The sequence below is a fragment of the Salarias fasciatus genome, chromosome 1, assembly GCF_902148845.1.
Source record: "Salarias fasciatus chromosome 1, fSalaFa1.1, whole genome shotgun sequence".
NCBI lineage: Eukaryota > Metazoa > Chordata > Actinopteri > Blenniiformes > Blenniidae > Salarias > Salarias fasciatus.
This window is the reverse complement of record NC_043745.1, coordinates 29,458,772-29,480,923: the sequence shown is the minus strand read 5'-3', so window position 1 is coordinate 29,480,923 and position 22,152 is coordinate 29,458,772. Positions and strand designations below refer to the sequence as shown.

General features: G+C 41.5%; 2 protein-coding genes across 3 annotated transcripts; one reads left to right on the top strand and one right to left on the bottom strand.

Annotated features, from left to right (window-relative positions):
• The first annotated feature begins 1,808 nt into the window (after positions 1 to 1,808).
• ace2 (angiotensin I converting enzyme 2) lies at positions 1,809 to 11,388 on the top strand. 2 transcript variants are annotated; one of them, XM_030093397.1, is made up of 18 exons: positions 1,809 to 1,997; positions 2,082 to 2,240; positions 2,364 to 2,457; positions 3,937 to 4,080; positions 4,395 to 4,510; positions 4,635 to 4,737; positions 5,218 to 5,315; positions 5,694 to 5,866; positions 6,215 to 6,441; positions 6,991 to 7,135; positions 7,496 to 7,594; positions 8,216 to 8,338; positions 8,526 to 8,704; positions 10,014 to 10,072; positions 10,222 to 10,319; positions 10,422 to 10,538; positions 10,627 to 10,821; positions 10,994 to 11,388. In XM_030093397.1, exons 1-18 carry the CDS (start codon positions 1,809 to 1,811, stop codon positions 11,097 to 11,099), a joined length of 2,424 nt encoding a protein of 807 aa, XP_029949257.1. In that variant the 3' UTR covers positions 11,100 to 11,388. The 2 variants fall into 2 exon arrangements, with proteins under 2 accessions (XP_029949257.1, XP_029949252.1); XM_030093392.1 differs by having other exon boundaries at positions 8,526 to 8,717; positions 10,000 to 10,072.
• Positions 11,389 to 11,649: 261 nt separating this feature from the next.
• On the bottom strand, positions 11,650 to 18,403 carry LOC115388394 (uncharacterized). Its single transcript, XM_030091522.1, has 7 exons — positions 18,262 to 18,403; positions 18,046 to 18,164; positions 16,774 to 16,870; positions 16,192 to 16,540; positions 15,413 to 15,538; positions 15,145 to 15,284; positions 11,650 to 12,685 (listed from the first exon to the last, which is right to left on the bottom strand). The coding sequence occupies exons 1-7, from the start codon at positions 18,271 to 18,273 to the stop codon at positions 12,467 to 12,469; spliced, it is 1,062 nt and encodes a 353-aa protein (XP_029947382.1). The 5' UTR covers positions 18,274 to 18,403; the 3' UTR covers positions 11,650 to 12,466.
• Positions 18,404 to 22,152: the final 3,749 nt, after the last annotated feature.

Sequence of the window (22,152 nt, the reverse complement as noted above, 5' to 3'; positions counted from 1 at the left end):
AAGCTGCTGTAGGGTAAAGGTCAGTCACATTGCTTGTCTGTGATTTTTTTTTTTTTTTTTTTTGGTGATAATAAAAAGTGTATATTTTTCAGTGGTTGCTGTTCAGTCCCAATGTTTCACGAAGTGAGAGTTGTTACTTTATCAATAAATCATAGGTGGGTTAATTAACAAAGTCTGTCACCACTGTGACAAGGATAAGCCTCCAACAGTGGATTTACTGATAAAATGTGTGTTGGGACGAGACAGACTTTAGAAAGTGTCTTTTGCCTGTCATGAGGGCTGCGATGCCAACTCTCACCACAGGAAGGTGCTGTTGTCTTAAGTTTCTTTCAGGGATGTGAAAACAGGTGCATGGTCACTACACTGAGAGAAACATCATCTTAAGGGACTTTAAAACGGAACGAAAGGATCCAATAGATGCTTTTATCCTGTCTGACAAAGCCCAAAGAACTGGGAAATTATTCATATTTATTTAGTTTCTTTGTCACCAAGAGCGAGGGCAGACAGAGGGAGATCCCTGGCATCCATGATGTGAACAAACCAAGCTCACAGTTCACAAGAAAAAATGCAAAATTAAAACTTTGGTTGAATCGGAATTCATGATTCAATACATAAACTGAAATAGTAATGATAAAGTCAGCTCTTGCTTTTTTTTTAAAGTGTGTGTGATTAATATACTTTGCCCCCTTTACTGATTTCTTATCAGCGTTTAGGGTCTAGCAGTTCACGACTTTCAACGTCTTGTGTCAAGAACTCTGACAACTAGCGATAAGAGTGATGCCTCCTGATCGCTGATTCACATTCACCACTGAAATAACAGCAAAGAAAGATGAAGGAATTACAAATTAAGAGTTACAGATGAAGAGAAGTTTTGGTTTTTTTAGGTTAAATCAGCCCACCCCAAAAAAAAAAAAAAACAATTTAGTGTTAGTGTTTTCTGCCTCTCTCTTTACACACTTTAAAGTTAATATTTTCTGCTAAAATCTAAACTACTGAACACCTTCTGCTGTGTAAATACATACAGTCTATAAAATTAACAAGTGTGTGATTTTTGTCTTTATTTAGCACATTGTTTAGTCACATTTTGACATGTCCATGTGAATATACGGTACTAATCAAGCCCCGTTGAAAATTGATATGAAACTTGTATGACATTTTATCGCTGATCAATTGTTGTTTGTTTTATCAAAATTAATCCTTTTACTCATTTTAATTTTATGAATGGATGGTTGTCGAAGCTTATTCCTGCTGATATTTGATGAACTTAAAACATTAAATATGGTAATAACTTTATTTCAACCAAAAAACTGAAGACGAAATTAAAGCCTAAACCCATTTGCCTTGAGATAAACACCAAAAGGTCACACTGAAAACATTTTCTTTCAGGTTCTGCTCATTATTTACTGTCATTTATGTAGTGAGCTCTCACTGACTTTTCTTTTTTGCTCATATAAACAGACTTTTTGCTGATATAAAGAGGCTTTAAAAAAACAGATGACATGTTATTTTTTGAGCGATAGTAAATCAAAGAGCGGCCCGCCCCGCCCAGCCTTCATGTGAAGCCGGCCCAGTGACGTTTGCACTTTGCATGAGGAATCCTATCTCTAAATGAAAACTCAGCTACACCCTTGGTTATGGCACTTTCTGTCCAAAGGCCAAAGCAGCACAGAAGGTTATTGAAACTGTAAAACAGCGTACAGTGTGTTTCTTGCTCACACTGAGGTTGTGAGAGCGTGTGTGTGTATACGTGTTTCTGTGTGTGTGTGTGTGTGTGTGTGTGTGTGTGACTGGAGCTGAAGCAGCCAAAGATGTCTGCTAGAAGTCTTGTGGCTCTGCTGGCCGTGTGCTGCGCCGCGTCTGCCCAGTCGGACGTGGAGAACAGAGCGAGGGAGTTCCTGGACCAGTTTGACGCTAGCGCCGGCGACCTGGTGTACCAGTACTCTCTGGCATCGTGGGCCTACAACACCAACATCACCAAGGAGAACGCAGACAATGTGGTGAGTATTTGCTAAACAGTGACTGATTTGATTGTTTGTTACTGATTTATGTGAGCCGAGTCGTTTTGCTCCGGCGCTTCGCAGACGGAACAGGGGAACATCTGGGGGGCTTTCTACGCCAAGGCCTCGGCAGAGTCCCAGAGTTTCCCCATCGACCAGATCAGCGACCCAGAAATCAAGTTACAGCTCATCTCTTTACAAGACAAAGGCTCCGGTGCCTTGACCGCAGACAAATCTGCTCATGTAAGACTGTCATCACGTTTACTGCTCTCTTATAGCACTTTAAAACTTGCGTTATTGTGGAGATTTGTGGTTCTATTCAGGGTCTCACTTTCGGTAAACATGTCATCCTTGTGTTTCCTGTAGCTGAGTAAGGTCATGAGTGAGATGAGTACGATCTACAGCACGGCCACAGTGTGTATGATCGACGACCCCCTGAACTGCCAGACTTTGGAGCCAGGTAGGTACAGTCTGTTCATAAAAAGAATGGCTTACAGTAACCTGCTGCTGTCAGCAAACGTCAGATACTGTAGTTTATAATTAACACCAAGGACAAGAAACTGCAAGAAAAACATTCAGGGTGTTTACCCTTTCTTTTTGTACCTTTCAAATGACCTGTTCAGAGTTTTCCATTTTACTGTTTCTTACACTTCTGCTAAATATAACATTTTTCATTGAAAAAATTGTGTGGTTGACACCTTTAGTTCAAGGCAATCTTTAAAACAAAATAATTTTTTTTTGATCAAAACACACCAAACAAACATTTGTAGAGATTTAAAACACGATTCAACCTTTCATTGATCACTTCTGGAATTACTTGAAAATTGAACATTTCAATCCCAGAGTAGCAAAATGGTGTAAACATTTATAGGTATTTTTGTGCCATTTATATGTAATAGAATAATAATAAAAGTATTAAGTGGACCTTGTTTCACCTTAGAAAATTTGAAAGCTGAAACATGCTGTAAATTGCATAATTCACTCACTGGATTTCCACACACTATTACACACTATGGTTGTAACAACAACACTCTGTTTTATAATATGCTTAAAAAATGAAGCTTAATTATTCCCCACTGTTTGCCTTATATATTTAAAAAAATGGTCATCCAGTCATTTCCATCATTTTCATACCTAACAATCCCCTGCGTAGAAATCCAAATTAAAAGCCTCAAACAACTGATAAGATGCAAGAAAACAACAACAACAAAAAAAAAAAAACCATACCAGGAGCATCTATGGAAGTGTTTAACTTGTCTGTATAATTATTTCTTATTTGTTATCAATGAAAAATGTTGATAGGAACTCCAGTAAAAATAGAGCGTCTGCGCTGGTAATATGTGACTGTTATTTTAGTTTCTGGAATATTGAAGCCATCTGTTCTGAGAGCATCAGTTTAAAACCTGCTGTGCAACAACATTACAAATTAAACACACACACACACACACACATGCACACACACCAAAAAAGTAAAAAGAGTTCCACTTTTCAAATGTTTTATTGCTCGGGAGTTTTTCCGGTATTATATTTCCTAAAAACAACACTGAGTTGAATCAATTTTTGCATATTGCCTTTTGAAGGATTTTACAGAATTTTTTACTGAACTTTTCTGAAGCAAGTTAAAGGTTTTGTGATGAAATTCATGTTTAGGCCAACTCTACCTGTGGAACCTGAAATGAAAGTCAGCTATGAACTAAATGTACTTTCACCACTGAAAACAGAATTTTCAGCTCTCAGATCAAAAAGATCTCCAGTGTGTCCATCTTTTGGGTGTGTGTTGTGTTGCGGGGGGTCTGCAGGCAGAGAGGTGTGTTTGACACCAGAGCGTGGGAGTTTTCAAGATCCTTAACCTCAGGAAATTTCCCAGGTTCCTTTGTGACAAATAAAGTCATCCATGTAATTTATCTGGCGGCTGATTTGTGTCTCTCTGCGCTCCCAGGCCTGGAGAGCGTTATGGCCAACAGCCGAAACTACTCCGAGCGCCTGCATGTGTGGGAGGGCTGGAGGAGAGAGGTGGGGAAGAGGATGAGGCCTCTGTACGAAGACTACGTGGATCTGAAGAACGAAGCTGCCAAACTGAACGGTAACGAGCGACAACGTCTCACATTATCGTGAATGATGGAGGTGTAGAAGTTTACTCATAGTCCTGCTGTAAAATTTTATCAAGGAACTGTACAAATATGAGTAAATGTCCCAGACTGTGGGGAACTAGATAAAGATAAGAGCTCACAAAGGCTGATAACTGTTCTCTGCTCACGTGCGCCGACAGCATCCTGGAAGAGCCGCTGATAGCCGTCACAGAGACCTGACATGACACCCACCGTGGGGCCGTTCCTCCTAATGAACGACGGAAAATAACAGCTTAGTCTCTTTATCCTTTCTCTCACATTTATTCAGGATTTGAAGACTATGGAGCTTACTGGAGATACAATTACGAGACCATTGAGGAGGATCCTAAGTATAAATACACCAGAGATCAGCTGATGGGTGACAGCCGCTCAATATACCAACAGGTACAGCCATGATGGTGCAGTCTGGTCAGTGTGTCTGCGTCAATAACACCGACAAGGTAGAGTTTCATATTGCTTGCGTGCAGTAATTACCAACCTTTTGTTTCTCTGTCACTCTGCGTTTCAGATCCTCCCCTTATACAAAGAGCTTCATGCATACGTGAGAGCCAAGCTCATGGAAGTGTACCCACACATCGATGCAGAGGGACCGCTGCCTGCCCACCTGCTGGGTACGCTGCAGATTTTACTTTAGAAGAGATGATCAGTCAGTCAGTTATTATTTGGACAACTGGTGTAGTTTTAGCACTGCTTAACACCCGTGTTAAACAAAACCCTTTGTAGTCAGTCTTTCCCTGAACACAGGGTTTTTCAGATCTACTGCTGGATCTGAGCTGAATTATGTCTCCCTCTGTTGGTCACTTTTTATCACTGCTACTCTGTCAAATCTGAAAAGAAATGCTGTAGATATGTAGCCTCGTAAACCAGCCCCGCCCACTCCTCATCCGCGTTTGGATTTTGGTGGATGAGGAGTGGGCGGGTCTGGTTTACGAGGCAAGTAGATATGATACACGATTAAAACCTCGGTTGATTTTTAACAGTTTTTAGTGTGCTCTGACTTTTATGTGCTGCTCACTATCTTGGGAAGGATCTGAGTGTTTTTATTGAAATATAAAGATGATTTTGTTTGTGTGTGTGTTGTGTTTGTTCAGGTGACATGTGGGGGAGATTCTGGACCAACCTGTACCCGCTGACAGTCCCTTATCCAGCCAAACCAGACATTGATGTGAGCAAGACCATGGTGGAGCAGGTACGGTAAAGAAAATAAATAAATAAAAGAATATGTTCTGAATTTAATCTCAAGCTAAATTAAATAGTAGCTGATGTCATGAGATCTCTAGTGAGCTTTTTCCTGTACAAGTGGCTGCCATGTTTGAAAGGTACTATGTGAGATTCTCGTTCATGGAGAATTATTATCACCTTAAATAATTTGTGGAATGAATCACAATAATTATCTTTAGCTTTATTCATATTGTGTTGCCTCAGCATGTGCTTTTTGCACCTTTTATTATATGTTTGTGCCCATCACTTCACTGCTCTCACAGTAGAGTTTAAATTTGTGGATCCATTAAGGTTATTTTATCTTGTTTTATCTTATCTTAAACCAACGCCGCCCCTTTCATCTCAGGGCTGGACTGAGGAGCGACTCTTCAAAGAAGCAGAGAAGTTCTTTGAGTCTGTGGGCCTGTACACCATGTTTGACAACTTTTGGACGAACTCCATGCTCACGAGGCCCACGGACGGCCGCAGTGTGGTGTGCCACCCCACAGCCTGGGACATGGGAAACAGGAAGGACTTCAGGTGCGAGAAATCAGTGAGACTCTCACAAACTCGCTGATAGAGGGTTTTTCTGCCGAGTCAAGAAGAGGGGGATAGATCATTTATGAGAGTCATAAATATGACCTTTCTGTTGTAGTGATGTTGACTAATCTTTGACTCATTCTTTCCTGCTGGTGGAGATAATGAAGGGAGGATGAGGAGATAATAAAGCTGTCAGTTTTACAGTATGTTGAGTAAAAAAGACAAAAAAAAAAAAGTTCATAAACTGGGAGAGCTTGTGATGTTATTGACCTTTGTTTGCTACATGTGATAGCTGGGTGTGTTTTGGCTTCGCTGCTGACATGAAGACTCCTCTTCTGATGTTCGCAGGATTAAAATGTGCACCAAGGTCAACATGGACGATTTCCTCACAGTGCACCATGAGATGGGTCACAACCAGTACCAGATGGCCTATCGTAACCTGTCCTACCTTCTGAGGGACGGAGCCAACGAGGGTTTCCACGAGGCGGTCGGAGAAATCATGTCCCTCTCTGCTGCAACTCCCAAACACATGCAGAGCCTCGATCTCCTGCCCGCCAACTTCACTTACGATGAGGGTACAAACCGCTCTCTGAGTGCTTCTTCAAAGCATCACAGTCACTGTTAACAAGCTTTAGCGGAGATCAACATTAAGTTGATATTTGACACATAAATCCCAACCCCGAGAGCCTGATATAACGTAAAAGAGAAGACGGATTGATGGAATTGTCTGAGACTCTGTTTCAGATGGTCTTTTCTTGTGTCAGAATCTCTCAGGCACTTCAATTTAATTGCTGTCATCTTTATCTGAGATAAGATTTTACGATGCTACATTATTGCTGAGTTTGCATAGATTGCCTTCAAGTGTCCACAGAATCCAAACTGAAAACGAGGACATCAGTGAATGTGGCCCTGGGTTCACCTCTAACCACGTTCTGATCCCTCATTTAAATATATGGCCTCACATTTGTGTCATAACAGCCCATAAAATACAAAAGTCCTAAATCTTTTTAGTTTCTGCTGCAAACTTGCTGAAACAAAATCAGATCACTGAAAACGATTTGAGTTTTAATGACTTTGCGTGTCTCCGGAGCCTCACTCTGCCTGTTGTCTTGTTCTTCGGACAGAGACGGAGATCAACTTCCTCCTGAAGCAGGCGCTCACCATCGTGGCCACGCTGCCGTTCACGTACATGCTGGAGGAGTGGCGCTGGCAGGTGTTTGCAGGCAACATTCACAAAGACGAATGGATGCAGCGCTGGTGGGAGATGAAGTAAGCAGGAACCCGCAGGAGGCAAACGATGGAGTTCGCTTGTAGAAATTCCTTCATGTGCAAAATGAATGACTTTGAATGACTCCTGAACATGGCATGCAGTGGAGTCCTCACTGCTGAAAATACTGGACTTTACTACTGATTGAAAGCTTGGACAACTGAAACACCTAATCATTGACAATCAGCCATAAAATATGTTGATTTAAAGCATGCACACAACAACAGAGAACCGCATGTTGTTGAAGATTTGCACATCTTGAATCAGACACAGCAATGAGTTGCCTTAAATTACTGATCTTTATTGAAATTCAGTCAACGCATCACCTTGTATGAAGATTGATTATTGTGTTGTTCTATCAGGAGGGAGCTGGTTGGCGTGGTGGAACCAGTACCGAGAGACGAGACGTACTGTGACCCCCCTGCTCTGTTCCACGTGTCTGGAGACTATTCTTTCATCAGGTAATGGTCTGCACCCCGAACTATCAGATCTTACAGTCTCTTCCCTTGTTTCAGTTCAGTTTCTGTGAAGATTAGAAGGAAGCCAGACCTCACACCCTGAACATTAAAACTTCAGATTCTTTTCTTTCAAAAATAACAAGGTGCTCATCTGTAAGTCCAGAAAGACATTTATTTACCATAGTCCTGATGCTATGTGGTGCCCTGGTTAGAAGTGGAGGCCCACAGCAAAAATACCCATTTTCATTTCTGTGCCCGAAGCTTTTTCATGTGTGGTTTGCACACGCTCCAGCCAGACATGCTGGTTAAGGAATGAATATATCCCTCTCTTTATGATACAGTATAATATTAGCAGCCCCAGAAACTAACGTGGTTAATGAAATGTAATGCTTGAACCAACTAATCTCATCCATCCACTTTGTCCAGTTTGATTATAACCATTAACTTACATTAACTGAGCTTTTTACAAAGCTAGCCAGCACCAGTTGACAACCGGAAAAAAGTGTTTTTAGTTACTTTCTTATCATTGTGTGATATTCCTGTCAACTCACAGCAGAAGGTCGATTAAAAAAAGCTGGGGAAGTTGAGCATATCTTTGTTTTCTGTTCCTGGTTTGAAACGCAGGTACTTCACAAGAACCGTCTACCAGTTTCAGTTCCAGAAAGCTCTGTGCAACGCTTCAGGCCACACCGGGGCCCTGTCCTCCTGCGACATCACCGGCTCCATCCCCGCCGGAACCAAGCTGAGGTACGAGCCTCCTGTTCCTCACTGAGAGCTGGGGTTTGGGTTTCAGTATCCCTGATGTCCATAATCATTTTCCATTCGTCTTTTTTTTAATAGTATCTTTCAGACATTCCCATATCTTGCTTCCTTTTCACTTGTACCGTTGTACTGTGATACAAAGCAGTTTACCAATATGATTGTTTTTGTTCAGGAACATGCTGGAGCTAGGAAGATCGCAATCCTGGACCCGAGCGTTAGAAACCATCGCTGGTGACATTAGGATGGATGCGGTCCCCCTGCTGGACTACTTCCAAAAACTATATGACTGGCTGGTGGCAGACAACAAAAAGCACAACAGGCACGTGGGCTGGAAGACAACAGTGGATCCATGTGAGTGCACAAGGTGTTCACACTGACAGTCCTGCAGGACGATGGAAGCCCTCAGACTGGAAACTGGCACATAGCTTCACCTGAACCCCCGGCAAGCAGGCGTTTTGTACAAAATACACAAAGGAGATATAACAATGCAGCACAACATTTGGTGAGATAATTCCTGCCCCAGTCCTGCCTGTCACTGTCATCCTGATACTCTGTGAGAGACAGTGTTCACACTTGGTTTCTCACTCCAGTTTGTTTTGTTTTGCACTAACACTGCGATTGTTAAAGATTGAATCAAAAGCGGTAAAATCTCCATGGGAGGGAAGGCCTTGATACACCTCTTTTAAAAGCTGCCATAACTTTCACAGTAACGCTTGGTGCAGCAGGTTTACAGGATTCTAGGTGAAAACAGCCGGTGAATCGTTTGGATGCCTCTTCTGCAGACAACCTGCCGGGTCTCATATGAGTCAGTTAGGCTCTGAAGAAATGTTTACATGTATCTATGATACAAAGTTTCACTGCGAGTGTCTTCTGCAGAGCAGTGAATATGTATGTCCTGTTCGTCCAGGGATAGCGTGTATATAATGGATAATAATGAACTGCTGAGGTTATCCGTCCTTCAGTCACCTGCACATCTGTCTCTCGTTTCTGAATCCAGTCTTGACTCGTGTCCGTTTCGCCTGTTTCCCCTTCCCGGATTACCTCACAGTACAGTATGTATCGACTGTGTGTTTCTGTAGACTGTTTCCAGGACTGCATCTTAAAGTTCTTCCCAGAGAGCACTGCTTCCTCTCACACTTCACGTGAGACTAAATATTCCTCGCTGGAGCATAGTAGCTACAGTCCAGATGTGCATAAATCTTATGATGTTGCTCCACTTTGCTTTGCAGCCTGCCAGACAGTGAATTAGAGCTGAGTGTCTGCACACAGCAGCGTTTAAACCCACATCAAACACACTTCCTCTGACACGATTCCCCAAAGTACACAAGTTGTACGTTCTTCCACCATTATGTAATATTATCCTGCGTTAAAGATTTGTTGTGTAACTTCACTTCAATTCAGTTAAACAAGATTTAAACCTGAGAAAGTTTTTGAGGAAACAGAGAATACATATTTCATAATTTTCCTATGAATGTAACCCGGCAAGAAGGTTCTTTTGACTTTTACATCATGGTAATTTCTGGTATAAACTTCACTCTCTTTTAACTTCACTAAAATACTGAAGGAATTATTAGCAAGTGGGTGTAATTTTTGAAAAGATGCATCTGATTGTAAGTGCTTGTTGCTGATTTCACTAAATATGTTTTTTCTTTTTGCACAGATTCAGAAAATGCTATCAAGGTGCGGCTGAGTTTGAAGACCGCATTGGGTGACAAAGCTGTGAGTATTATCAGTCAATATTTCACGGATTTTCATTGTGAAATGGAGAGAAATTTGGAGTTGTTGTATAATTCCATCCATCACTCAAACTTCTCTAGCATACAGTATTTGTGTAGTGTGTGTTAAATGTGATGTAATGTGTGTTTCAGTATCCCTGGAACGCCAATGAGCTGTACCTGTTCAGAGCCAGCATGGCTTACGCTCTGAGGCAGTACTACAGCCAGAAGAACCGGACCATCGACTTCACGTCAGTAAACTGCATCTCCCTTCAACTCGAGCTTCTCTAAGCGATCCAACTGCGACTTGTTGCCACATTGAGACTGTTTTGTCTCTTTTTTTTTATCTTCAGTGCAGAGAACGTCCTCGCCTATCACGAGACTCCCAGAATCTCCTTTTTTATTGTTGTCACCGACCCGGCAACTCCGTCTGTATACATCCCAAAGGGCGATCTGGAGGCAGCCATTAGGTGAGGCGCACAGCAGAGAGTCATTTTGTACTCATATAAATATATTTGTTCGATGCAAACCATAAAAGACGTCTCGCTGTCCTTCCAGGTTATCTCGAGGTCGGATCAACAACGCCTTCCAGTTGGACGACTGGACGCTGGAGTTCGAGGGAATCGTTCCCACGCTAGCGCCTCCCTACGAGCAGCCGGTGGAGGTCTGGCTGGTGGTGTTTGGTGTGGTGATGGGAGTCGTGGTGCTGCTGGGCCTCTACCTCATCATCTCAGGTGTCCGACAACGCAAGAAGTAAGTTTGTCCTCTCACTGCCTGTCGTGTTCAAGCGCAGCTCTAAGTTCAAACCTTTAAATACGTTAATATATGGAATATATAAAAACACACATAGCTGTGTTATTGCAGTGTTGTGCGAACACATCAGCTGATTTTTGTCTAATAAGTCATGTTTCTGTTGCGTTTGCAGGACATCTCCGGACATCAAATCCGTGGAGAATCCGTACGACGCGAGCAGTGAAGGACACAGTAACAAAGCTTATGATGACAGTGACAATGAACAAACTGGATTTTGAATCCGAGCTGAGAGGCCGAAGGGCGTGAAATGATCGGCTGGCTACAGCACTGTCAAATTCGCTGCCCAAAAGTGCAAACGCCTTTCAGTATATAAATGATGTAATTTTGATTTTCATCAAGCCTTTGCAGTTTGTCATCATGATTACACTGTTTATTGTGAATATGTGAAAATATTTGCTGGGAGTCACAGCTGTTGTACAGCAGATTTTGACATTCAAGAATGAGATGCAGTTGCAACACAAACACAACATTATCATTAAAATTTAGAAACAAAAAGTTCTATTTTGACACAGGAGTATTATAATTTGTGCTACAGCACCAGCTACTGCAGGACCACTAACTTTATTTCTAAGACATTTAGTGCAATCAAATGTGTTCATGTCTTTGTGATAATAACTAATGCTTTAATTACGTTTTATCTTTCATTTATTTTTGAAAATAGGATTGAGATGAAAAATGTTGTGATCAATTAAAGTGTATTTTACTTAACTGTAATATTTGAAAAACAGAAAATGGCCATGTGATTTAATTTATACAGTTTAATGGTTTAATAAAGGTGATTCAGAAGAAGCTTTTCCAATCTCAACATGTGTGAATTCAGTTGATTCATTCTTTTGTCACAATAAAATGAAAAGTAGACAACCAACTTTAAAAAAAAGATACTTTAAGGCATTTTCAAATATCATCCATCCATCCATCCATCCATCCATCCATCCATGGAGAGATTCACACTTTATTCAAGGAGCAATACTCAGTTTATCGAAGCCAATAAGTTTTAATTTTATATTGTAGCAATAACACTTACAATTCTATATGTTTTATTTTTGCAACATTTATGCCCAAATACATTTTCTATATCTAGACAATATGATTGAAAACTTGAAAAGTCATTTTTAGTCTGTGAGAAAAATGCAAGTAAAATCATTTCAACCTCATTTAGCATGAATCATCCAGATTTTTGTTTGATTTAATACTTCAGTTAAAATGTAAATAGCATGTCATTTTGCTTCTTATATATTTAATATGTACATTGTACATTCATTCAGTTGAACTTTCAAAATGTTCAGCTTCATGACTATAAGATTGTACAGGACACACATTCAGCCAGAAAAGTAAACAAACAGTTTTCTATTTTTTTCATAGTTTTCTGCAATAGCAGAATCTTTGAAACATGAACATTGTTTTTTATTTTTATTTTTTATTTTTTGTAAATAATAATTAGTAATACAAAACATATCCTCTCATTTTTCTATCCTTTTTTTTTTAAAAAAAAAAAAAATACCATTCAGGCTTTTTTAAAGTAACATAACTTAAAGCTTGACTTGATTGAGAACTTAAGTTTTATTTCAGGAACAGACTTCTGATTTCACTTCTGAATGATGACGAGGAAGGACCGCTCCTCAATGTCTGTGTCCGACCTTCTCACCTCCACACGGTCCGTGTTGACGACGTGGATGAACCAGCCTTTGTGCAGCGCCGACTCAAAAGTGCGGTGACCCGACCGGTCTCCCTTCATGTAGAAGACGTAGGAGAGGGCGCTCTCATCGCTCTTGGAAATCTGTTTCAGCTTCTGCTTTTCACATACCTACAGGGACAAAAAACATGTGGACTGGTTGGGCGAATTCCCTAGCCTGGCATGCCAGACTGACCTCATATGTTACACACAGAGACAGTCTGGTACCGCGCCATTGGGGCTTCATTTCAAACAGGCTGACGAGAGGCGGGACTATTGAGCGGAGAGAACCAATCCAAGAAACGAGGCTGTGACGCAACGACAGCGCGACGTACACAGCGCTTCGTTGTAGTAGTTTTGTAGTCCAAAACATGGGATCATGGCATGGAGTTTTACGTCCGTTTTACCCCCAAATTCCACCGGACGCTTAAGCGCTGCGTCACGCCGGCGTCTTGTTCCTGAAGTCAATCCACACCGGGAGCACAGTTCAGAAGCGGTGACCTGAAGCGAATCACCAGCACCGTGGCGCGCGCCTCCATTCTGGTGATCTGTCGTAACACCGGCGCTTCTGGGACGCGGCACGGCGCTTTGGCGTCAAGTGGAATTTGGGGTTAAAGAAAAGCCTTCAGAGCAGATTCCTGCTGTGGTTTCAGCGCCAAATTCAGTTCGTTCAAAACTTCAAACAGAGCCGTGGTAAAGCCTCGCTGTGTTGTGGCCGCCACCATGATTGTTTTGAGGGGGGGGTATACTATGACGCATCGCTAACTCCCGCCTCTCGTGGGCTGTGATTCGCCCGGCAGAAGTTTGCCGGGCAGAAGTCAGACTCAATTGGCGCGGTACCAGACTGTATCTCCGTGTATCCCTGAGCATGGAGAGACAGTCTGGCGTGCCAGGCTACGAATTCCCATGAATCCTTGAGCACCCTGTGAAGGTTATAGAGCTTGTCTAGTGTACCATGACCAGGACAAAAACCACATTGTTCCTGCTGAATCTGAGTTTCTATCAGCCGAATCGTCCTCTCCAGTCCCCTGGAAGAGGGGAAACCACTCCCCCAGTCTGCCAATCCAGAGGCACTGTTCCCAACTGGTTGACATGTCAACCAAGACAGTCGCTGCACATCCTGAGACTTACAGTAAGGTACTCAGGGCGACTCTCGTCCACCCCGATGCCTTGACACTGAGTAGCTTACCAACCACCTCAGTGACTTCAGCTTGGGTGATCGATGCGTCAACCTCTGAGACGTCAACCTCCACTTCCTCTACGGAGGACATGATGACGGGATTGAGGAGGTCCTCAAAGTATTCCTTCCACCACCCGTTAATATCCCCAGCTGAGGTCAGCAGCTCCCCACCTCGGCTGTAAACAATGCTGGTTGAAACCAGCTTTTCCCTTCTGAGGTGCCAGATGGTTTGCCAGAATTTCTTCAAGGCCGACCGATAGTCTTCCTCCATGGTGTTCCCGAACTCCTCCGAGACCCAGGTTCTGGCAGAGGGTCCCAACAGACCCTCGCGATATGTTTGGGTCTGCCAAGTCTGTCTGGGTTCATCCTCCGCCAACGAATCCAACTCGCCACCAGGTGGTGATCGGTCGACAGCTCTGCTCCTCTCTTCACCCGAGTGTCCAAAACACGCGGCCGGAGGTCAGCTGACACGACAACAAAGTTGATCATTGACCTCCAGCCTAGGGTGTCCAACTGCACTTGTGGAAACCCCTGTGCTCAAAAATGGTGTTTGTTATTGACCCCTGTGGCTAAGGCAGAAGTCCAATGACAGAACACCAGTCGGGATCAGATTGGCGAGGCCAGGCATCCCATTTAACCCCCTCCAGGTCTCACTGTCGCTGGCCATGTGGGCATTGAAGTCCCCCAGGAGAGCAATAGAGTCGGAGCACTGTCCAGCACTGTCCAGCACCTATCCCAGGGTCTCCATGAAGGCCAGGTACTCTATACTGCCGTTCGGCCTGTAAGCCGAAACAACAGTGAAGCATCTGAACCCGACCCAAAGGCGCTGGGATGAGATCCTCTCCTTCATTGGGGTGAACAACACATGATGGTGGAGCTGTGGGACTATAAACCAACCCACACCAGTCCGCTGCCTCTCACCGTGGGCAAGAAGTAGAGAGTCCAGCCTTTCTCGAGGGATTAGGTTCTAGAGAGCAGGCTGTGCGTAGAGGTGAGCCCAACTATATCCAGTCAGTAATTCCCAACCTCCCTCAGTCTTCCCACCCCAGCAACGTGACATTCCATGTCTCTAGAGTCAATCTCTGTGTCCAGGGGGAGGGTCGCTGGGCACCCTACTGCTGGCTGCCACCCAGTCCACACTGCACCCGGCCCCTATGGTTCCCTCGGACTTGGACTTCCCTCAGAGTCCACCAGAGGATTGTTTAATATTTTTTTCATGTTATTACACTAAAATTCACAAGAGAAGGCCCTGATAGCACAGCATTTTGAAGGGGTGTTATGCTGAGATAAAGCTGCCTCTAACAGGCGATCATGTTAAAACAAAGTTTATACCGTACATACATCATTCTCACAATGCAGAATGTCTGGTCCTACATTTTGATAACTGGCCATAAATCTGAACTGCTCTCACCTCCACCTGTAGGAGCACCTTGCAGTCCGACTTGCAGCACCTGAGGAAGCAGCTGGACCCGGTGAGGTTTAGCACCACCGGTACTCCAACAAAGCACTTGTCCAGGAAGTTTGACTTGTAGCGGTAGATGGTGATCATCTCTGAACATCAAGTTAGAAGAAAAACGGGGGGATAATAGAAAGAAAATATTCACATCTATTAATGATGACTGATTGATGATGGGATTCGGTTTATATTACGCTGACATGGACTGATCAGATTTACAAACCTGGATTTGGTGAGGCATAGACAGCTCTCTGCGAACAGGCTCCTCTGATGTATCGGTGAGAGGGAATATGCTCCACCAGCGCGTTCAATAGCTTTTCCTGTTTGAAACTGCCACCTCCTCTAGGAACTGAAAGTGACACCCAAAAAGAGGAAGCAGGTGGTCAGAGGACGAAAATGTAAGACATCCACTTTTATTCACAGAAAAAGGAAATACAGAACAATGGGAGGCTTTGAGTTAACTCGTAGCAAGTACCTGAATATAGTTACAACAAAAGCATTTTGCAGTGTAACATTTGGTTATGATAGAATATTATATATATTAGACTATATGTTGTACGTTTATTTTTTCACCTATCCATGTGTGAATGAATGAATTAATTTGAGGCATCGTATAACAAACACTAATGACTCAATGAATAAAATGTGCTATATAAGTAAAACTCCGTTCATCTTCATTACTGCTTTATCCATTCCACACCTGACAAGAACCACAGTCCCACAAAGCTTCACCTAAAGTTTCCAAGATCTTATTGAAATAAAGCACATAAGATAGGAAAGGGATTTATTGTACTTTTTCACTTCTTGATGATTAATTTTTGATATCAGGTAATAAAGTTGACAATATAAACAAACAGATCAAGCTTGTTATGTTTGGATGAAAATGTAAAACAGACAATAAGATTAACCTAAAAAACCTCCAGTGTACCAGATTAACTTCATATTGTTATGTTATTAGAATTTGCACTGGACAGAGGAGGAGTGTACAGCCAGATTACTCACCCAGCGTCACCTTGCTGGTTTCAGAAACGAGCACAATGTCATTGAAGGCGCAGCCGGTGCTGTTACAGCCATGACAGGGACTCTCTGGATCGCAGCTCCTGCCATTCACTAAGGAGATGCTGGTTTTCGTCATCTCGATGATGAGCAGATCACCTCCCTCCTTGCACTCCTCCTGCGTATCCCCTCCCTCCTTGTCCTCTGCCTCCTGCCTCTCTCCCTTGTCCTCCGACGCCTCCTCTCTGGTCATCTCCCAGCTAAAGCTCAGGGTGACGGTCTCCTTGGAGAAGGGGCGTAAGATGTCTTCACCCTCGGGGGGCTGCTCCTCTTTCTTTCCAGGCTTATGAACTGTCTTCAAGATAAAAATGGATGGAGAAAGAAAGAACAGTATCAAATTAAGGTAAACCAAACAATAAAAAAAATAGCAGAAATTCCAACACATCTGGCAGATCATACATCTTGTTAGTAAATATTTTGATTACTACTAACCGTGCGTTTGTGACTTTCTACTCATTTCTAGTTTGAGACACTGCTTCTGATTTGAAGTTATTTACAGGATAGGGCAGTGGCTGCTTATGAACTGACCAGCATTGCATTTCCTTCAGCTAACATGTGTGCCAGCTCCTCAGGGGGGAAGTCCTCTAGGTCCATGCCGTTAATCTGCATTAGTTTGTCTCCTTTCCTGAAAAAAAAAGTACTGTAAAATACATTTTTCATGGGAATCCATTCGTGGTACTGCATTGGCCCTGATGCAAAAAACAGAAATATAAAATAGAATATAAAATAGAATAAAAGCAAAGGGCGTGGGATGGTTGAGATTCTTCTTTGTGCCTTCAGAGAACCTGGATATATGTTCACTCATGAGTTAACATATTAGTTTCATTAGCTGCGTGTTTGCATGTTAAAAACTACATAATGAGGGTTTTTTTTGTCTATTTAAATTCATTAGAGCTTTACAAACTTTTCAACAGAATAAAACTACAGTTTAATACTTTTAAAAAGTTCCAAAAGGACAGCAACTGAATGTCAATCAGCATAAAGTTTTTAAGATATCAAATTATTATTAAGAATCACATTTCATTCTCTGCACCCTGACAGTCTCACACACTCACAACTCTTAAATTCATACTTTGGTCTGTTTAATAGAAAACCCACATCAGAAGAGAGGAACATGCAAACTCCACACCCAGAACCCCAAGTCCAGGACTCCAACCACAAAGCTCCCCGTCTAAATCGGTATAAAAAACAGATCCAAAAATTTAATTTTTGTTCAGTCAAACTCAACTTTGATTAACTCCAAATGTTTAACTTTGTGTTAATGTAAAGAAGAACAAAAATATTCAAAAAAAAAAGTCAACATTTATTCAAAGGTGTTTTTACAAAATGTGATTTTTTTTTAAGAATTTTGGGGGAAATGTGAGCAGTTTTAACTGGATTGATGATAATAAACTCAGTGCTTTTTCAGATTGTCTGCAGGAAACAGATTAAATTTCTGGTATCAATTTTTTTTTTATGACAATCTTTCATTAACTTAAAAACATTTTGCCAATTATCTAGTGATACATTAGAGAGTAGTATTAAAAAAAATGTTCTTTCACAATCTGACAACTGCAACCAATATTATAAAAATACTCAAATAATTTGTACATTATTTGGCTGTATTACACAAAAAGACAAAAAAAAATTACATTATTACTAATTATTATGTTATTGTCTATATTGTGATACACACTGTTTTAGAAGGTGCTGAAAATTATTTTTCTCCTATCAAACTTCCACAAATAATAAAACTGTAGACTCTCATCAATCAGGTCGATGACACAATTGATTAAAGCAACATGTAGTCAGTAGGTATACCTGACAAACGTCTTTTTCCAGGTCCCTTTTTGTCTCTTCACCACATTTTCCACTTGATACTGATGCTTTCCGTCGTGCGTCTGATGGGCAATCAGAAAACCTCCGTCTACCACACTGTCCTGAAAGTCAACGACAAACAAACCGTCACCTTCCCACACAGACAGCCTGAGCTGATTTCTTCGGTCATGCTTGTCCGGCAGTGTTTTATTCACTCACGCTGGGGTCCATGGTGTCAGCAGGCCCTGCTGCGGTGAGGGTTCAGAGGCTGAAGTCGACCTCTTTGGCCACGCAGGACTTTTAAAGCCTCTGTGCTTCTGCTTTGCAGGAACCGAAAAGGAAGTAAGAACAAGTACGTTTCCAAAGCCGGTGATGGGGAACTGCAGCAGAAAGAGGAACCAAGTGAAGATCAATATAAATCTCCAATGAAAATGGGACAAAGGATGTTAATTCTTCCAAAACAGAACTTGTGAAACAAACAAAAGATGACGATGACAAATAAAATCAAAAAAAAAAAAAAAAAGCCCACTGAACTGACAAACAGAGCCGATACTGTACAACAGTAAAATGAGACAAATGAAGTGAAAAGAGAGGAAATGATCATAAACAGATTTACAGTACAGCACAGAGCACATGGGAACTACTGAAAGAATATTACTTCCTTCGAAACGGTGAAACAGCTCTATTGTGGAGTGAACTATTTTGTTAAAATGTGCCATTCCATGGTTTCTTAATCAACAAGAAACAGAAGTGATAGTAGTTTTTTAAACAGTTTAAAGCCCTTTTGGTTAAACGTTGTCTGTTGTGTTTGCTGGATTATAATACAGCTTGTGTGTGTTTTATGATGTTTAATGTGTTTATTTGTGCTTAGCATTTAGGTTCAAAGGTGTTAAGTAACGCTATTTTCGAAACAAAGTTAAATTGCATTCATTACGAGTTGCTTCTCTTAAATCCACAACAAATACGGTTGACGTGATTTGAAACACATTCAGAAAAACCTCATGCACGAAAACCAAAGACACACAGAGGAAGTGACAACTAACAGTTTATTTAAGGTGAGAAAAGTGGTTTTGAATTCTATGACGTGAGAAAAGAGTCAGTAGCAACAGATGTGAGCTTTTCATGTATGTCACTATGTACTTATGAAAGCAGCTTACAAACTAAATCTTTGGTGTAAAATACGGTACTTAGCATCATATAGAAAAGTAAACGGAACAGTTTTGCAATAATCATTTAAATTTGCCTCATTTGACAGATGATGCTCTTGTTTTACTGAATACAAAATAGTCGGACATCAGATCAACGGCGTGCTGAAAGCCAGTCAGCCCCACATTAACCAGGTGAATTAAATACTGCGTCAAACAGACTTTTACTCTAAACCACTAGACTTGAACATGTTGTTGTTCTCATTTGTGGCCAGAGTGCTAGTCCTGCTTCGCCCTGTGAAGCCTGCTGAGCTGGGTGTTGAACTGAAAAAGTAAAAATACAGTGAATGCAATATGAATGAGACAGTTTAAACAGTTCCATCTCCCTGAAAACATGATGTCTTGTTGTTATTTATTTATTTATTTATTTATCTATCTATCATATTTTCTTTGTTGTTTTTGTTTCATTTTGAGAACCTCTGACCCTTTGGCCTTTCTGTCTTTGGCCATGGATGAATGTTGTGGTTGATGCTCGACTTTTAGGATTTGTTGTTTTAAATTCGGTTGTTGTAGCCGTCTTATCTGTCTCTTTAAAAAAGCTCCATTCAGTCAAACTTCTTTTAGGGTTCTCACCATGTTAGAGAGAAGAAAGAAGGGAAATACTTGTGCTTGAGACTGTAAATGTATGTGCTTGACATTTAAAAGGCGAGATGAGTTGTGTTAGTAAACCTATACAAGCCCTGACATGAAAAAACAGACACGTGCACAGTGAAGCTATTTCAAGCTTTCCCTGGTGAGCCTGTGAGGTCCAGCTAAATCTGGAGAGAGATGTATTGAGTTACAGGAGAGGCCACTGTCACAAAATCACAGGTCAGGAGAGCCGAGGAGGCTCGGACCACGCTGCAACCGACTCAGAGACGGCCACAGACGGACTCTTCAACCAGGTAATCAGGAAACGCAGCATGAATGTACCGTGTGTGTGTCCAGGCTTTAAACAAGGCAGTAATTTAAATATTGTTTTTTTTTTCCCCCCCTACAATGTCTTTATTGATTTTTCACATTGTAACAAATGACAGTTGAACAAAGTCAACTAACACACTTTCACACACACACACACACACACACACATACACACGCACGCACACACACACACACACACACACACCTTAATGCGTCCATACTCCTCCAGTTCAGAGCAACAGCTCTCCTGGCGTGCAACGGTCCAAAGTCCAATTGTTTTGTTCGATTCTTGTTCCGTGAGAAACCAACAGGATATATTCCCAGAACACAGAGTTTGGCACATAAAGGTATTTTAACCTTAAACATTTCTTACAAACAATTTATAATATCATTCCAGAACTTCCTTATTATTATATTCCCATAAACAGTGAATAAGAGTTCCTTTATCATCTCATATTTTTTGACACACTATTTAGTTTTTCAGGGGTCATATAGACCCTTGTTAACCGTTTATATTGTAGCCATTTGAGTCGTGTGTTTATTGTTTGTTTTTGGGCTTTTAAACACGTCTCATTCCATTCAGTTTTGTCTGTATCTTCATTTATGTCCTTCCTGCATGCATTTAGTCTGTCTATCGCAGAGTCTTTTGAATGGTACATTATTAATTTATAGTATTTGGATAACAGTATCTTTCTCTGTTTTGTCAGAAATGATCTCTCAATTGCTCATAATTTAGGAATATGCATCATATCACTTGTCTTTGACATAAAACTCTTTAGTTGTAAATATTTAAAGAAAAGTTTGGAGGGGAGTTGATATTTGTTACACAGATCTTGAAATGTAAGTAATACTCCCTCTTCATATAGCTCTTTAATCGTGTAAATGCATTCCAGTTTCCATATTTTAAATCCTCCATCATTTTTGCCTCTAGTAAATAGATTGTTATTCTACAGAGGTGTAAATTGGGAAAGGGTCAAGGGTTCCTCCAAATGTTTGTGTGCTGTGTGCCAGATGTTAATACTGTTTCTCAAAAATGGGATTCTTGTTTGTTTCTTTAGTGTTTTTTAGATCTGCAGAATATATATAACTATATAATGGTAGTTCTTGAATAGATTGTTATCAGATATTGACCCAGGCTGGGGGCAAGTTTTCACAAAAGTAATGGGAACATGATGTTAACTAGGCAGCCATATAATAGCATTTCAGGTTTGGTAGTTGAAGACCACTTCTTTCATAGGGCAGATATAGTAGTTTAAGACAGAGTCTTGCTTTCCTATTATTCCAAATAAATTGACTAAATAATTTATTCAAGATATTGAAAAGTGTTTGTTGTAATGGCAGGGAAAGCGTCAAACAAAACATGATGGGAAAAGTGACGGTAGACGGAGCCACAGCCTGATGGCTCCACACAAAGACACCCAGAGAGTGAAAAACTCTTGAACAGAGAGAGCAGACTCTGTCTGGAGGGAGGAGAAGGTCTGCAGACAGAAGTGAAAGTATCTAATCAGTCGGGCGCCGCCCCCCGCGATTCAGAAACAGAAAAAAAAAAAGCCAAATAAACTTTAAAACTAAATGATAATGTACTGTCAATGTATGTGCCTCATTAACCTACAAATAATCTGTAATAAAGGAGCGGATAAACAGTCTGTAGTGCCGGAAAAGCTTCTCAAGGATGCGGGGATCAATGCGCCTGCATGGAACGCGCACAGCTGAGCCCAAATGTAGCATGGGAGGAAGCGCGTGCGCATCGGTGGTGTGCGGAGGCTCCAAAGTGGACGCGGAAAAGAGTACATGTGAAGCGTGGACGAGCCTTTAGGACTTTACTGAAAATTATAAACATCAGGTCAATGTTGATTTTGACAATGTTCCCGAGGACGCTGGTTTCCGTAAGACATGCTCCATGCGATTGATTTGTAAAAGACTGTAACCTCGGATCAATCATCCCCTTCGGGCAGCATCGCCGACAGAGGGACAAACTTTTACAAGCCGAGACACTGACTGCAGG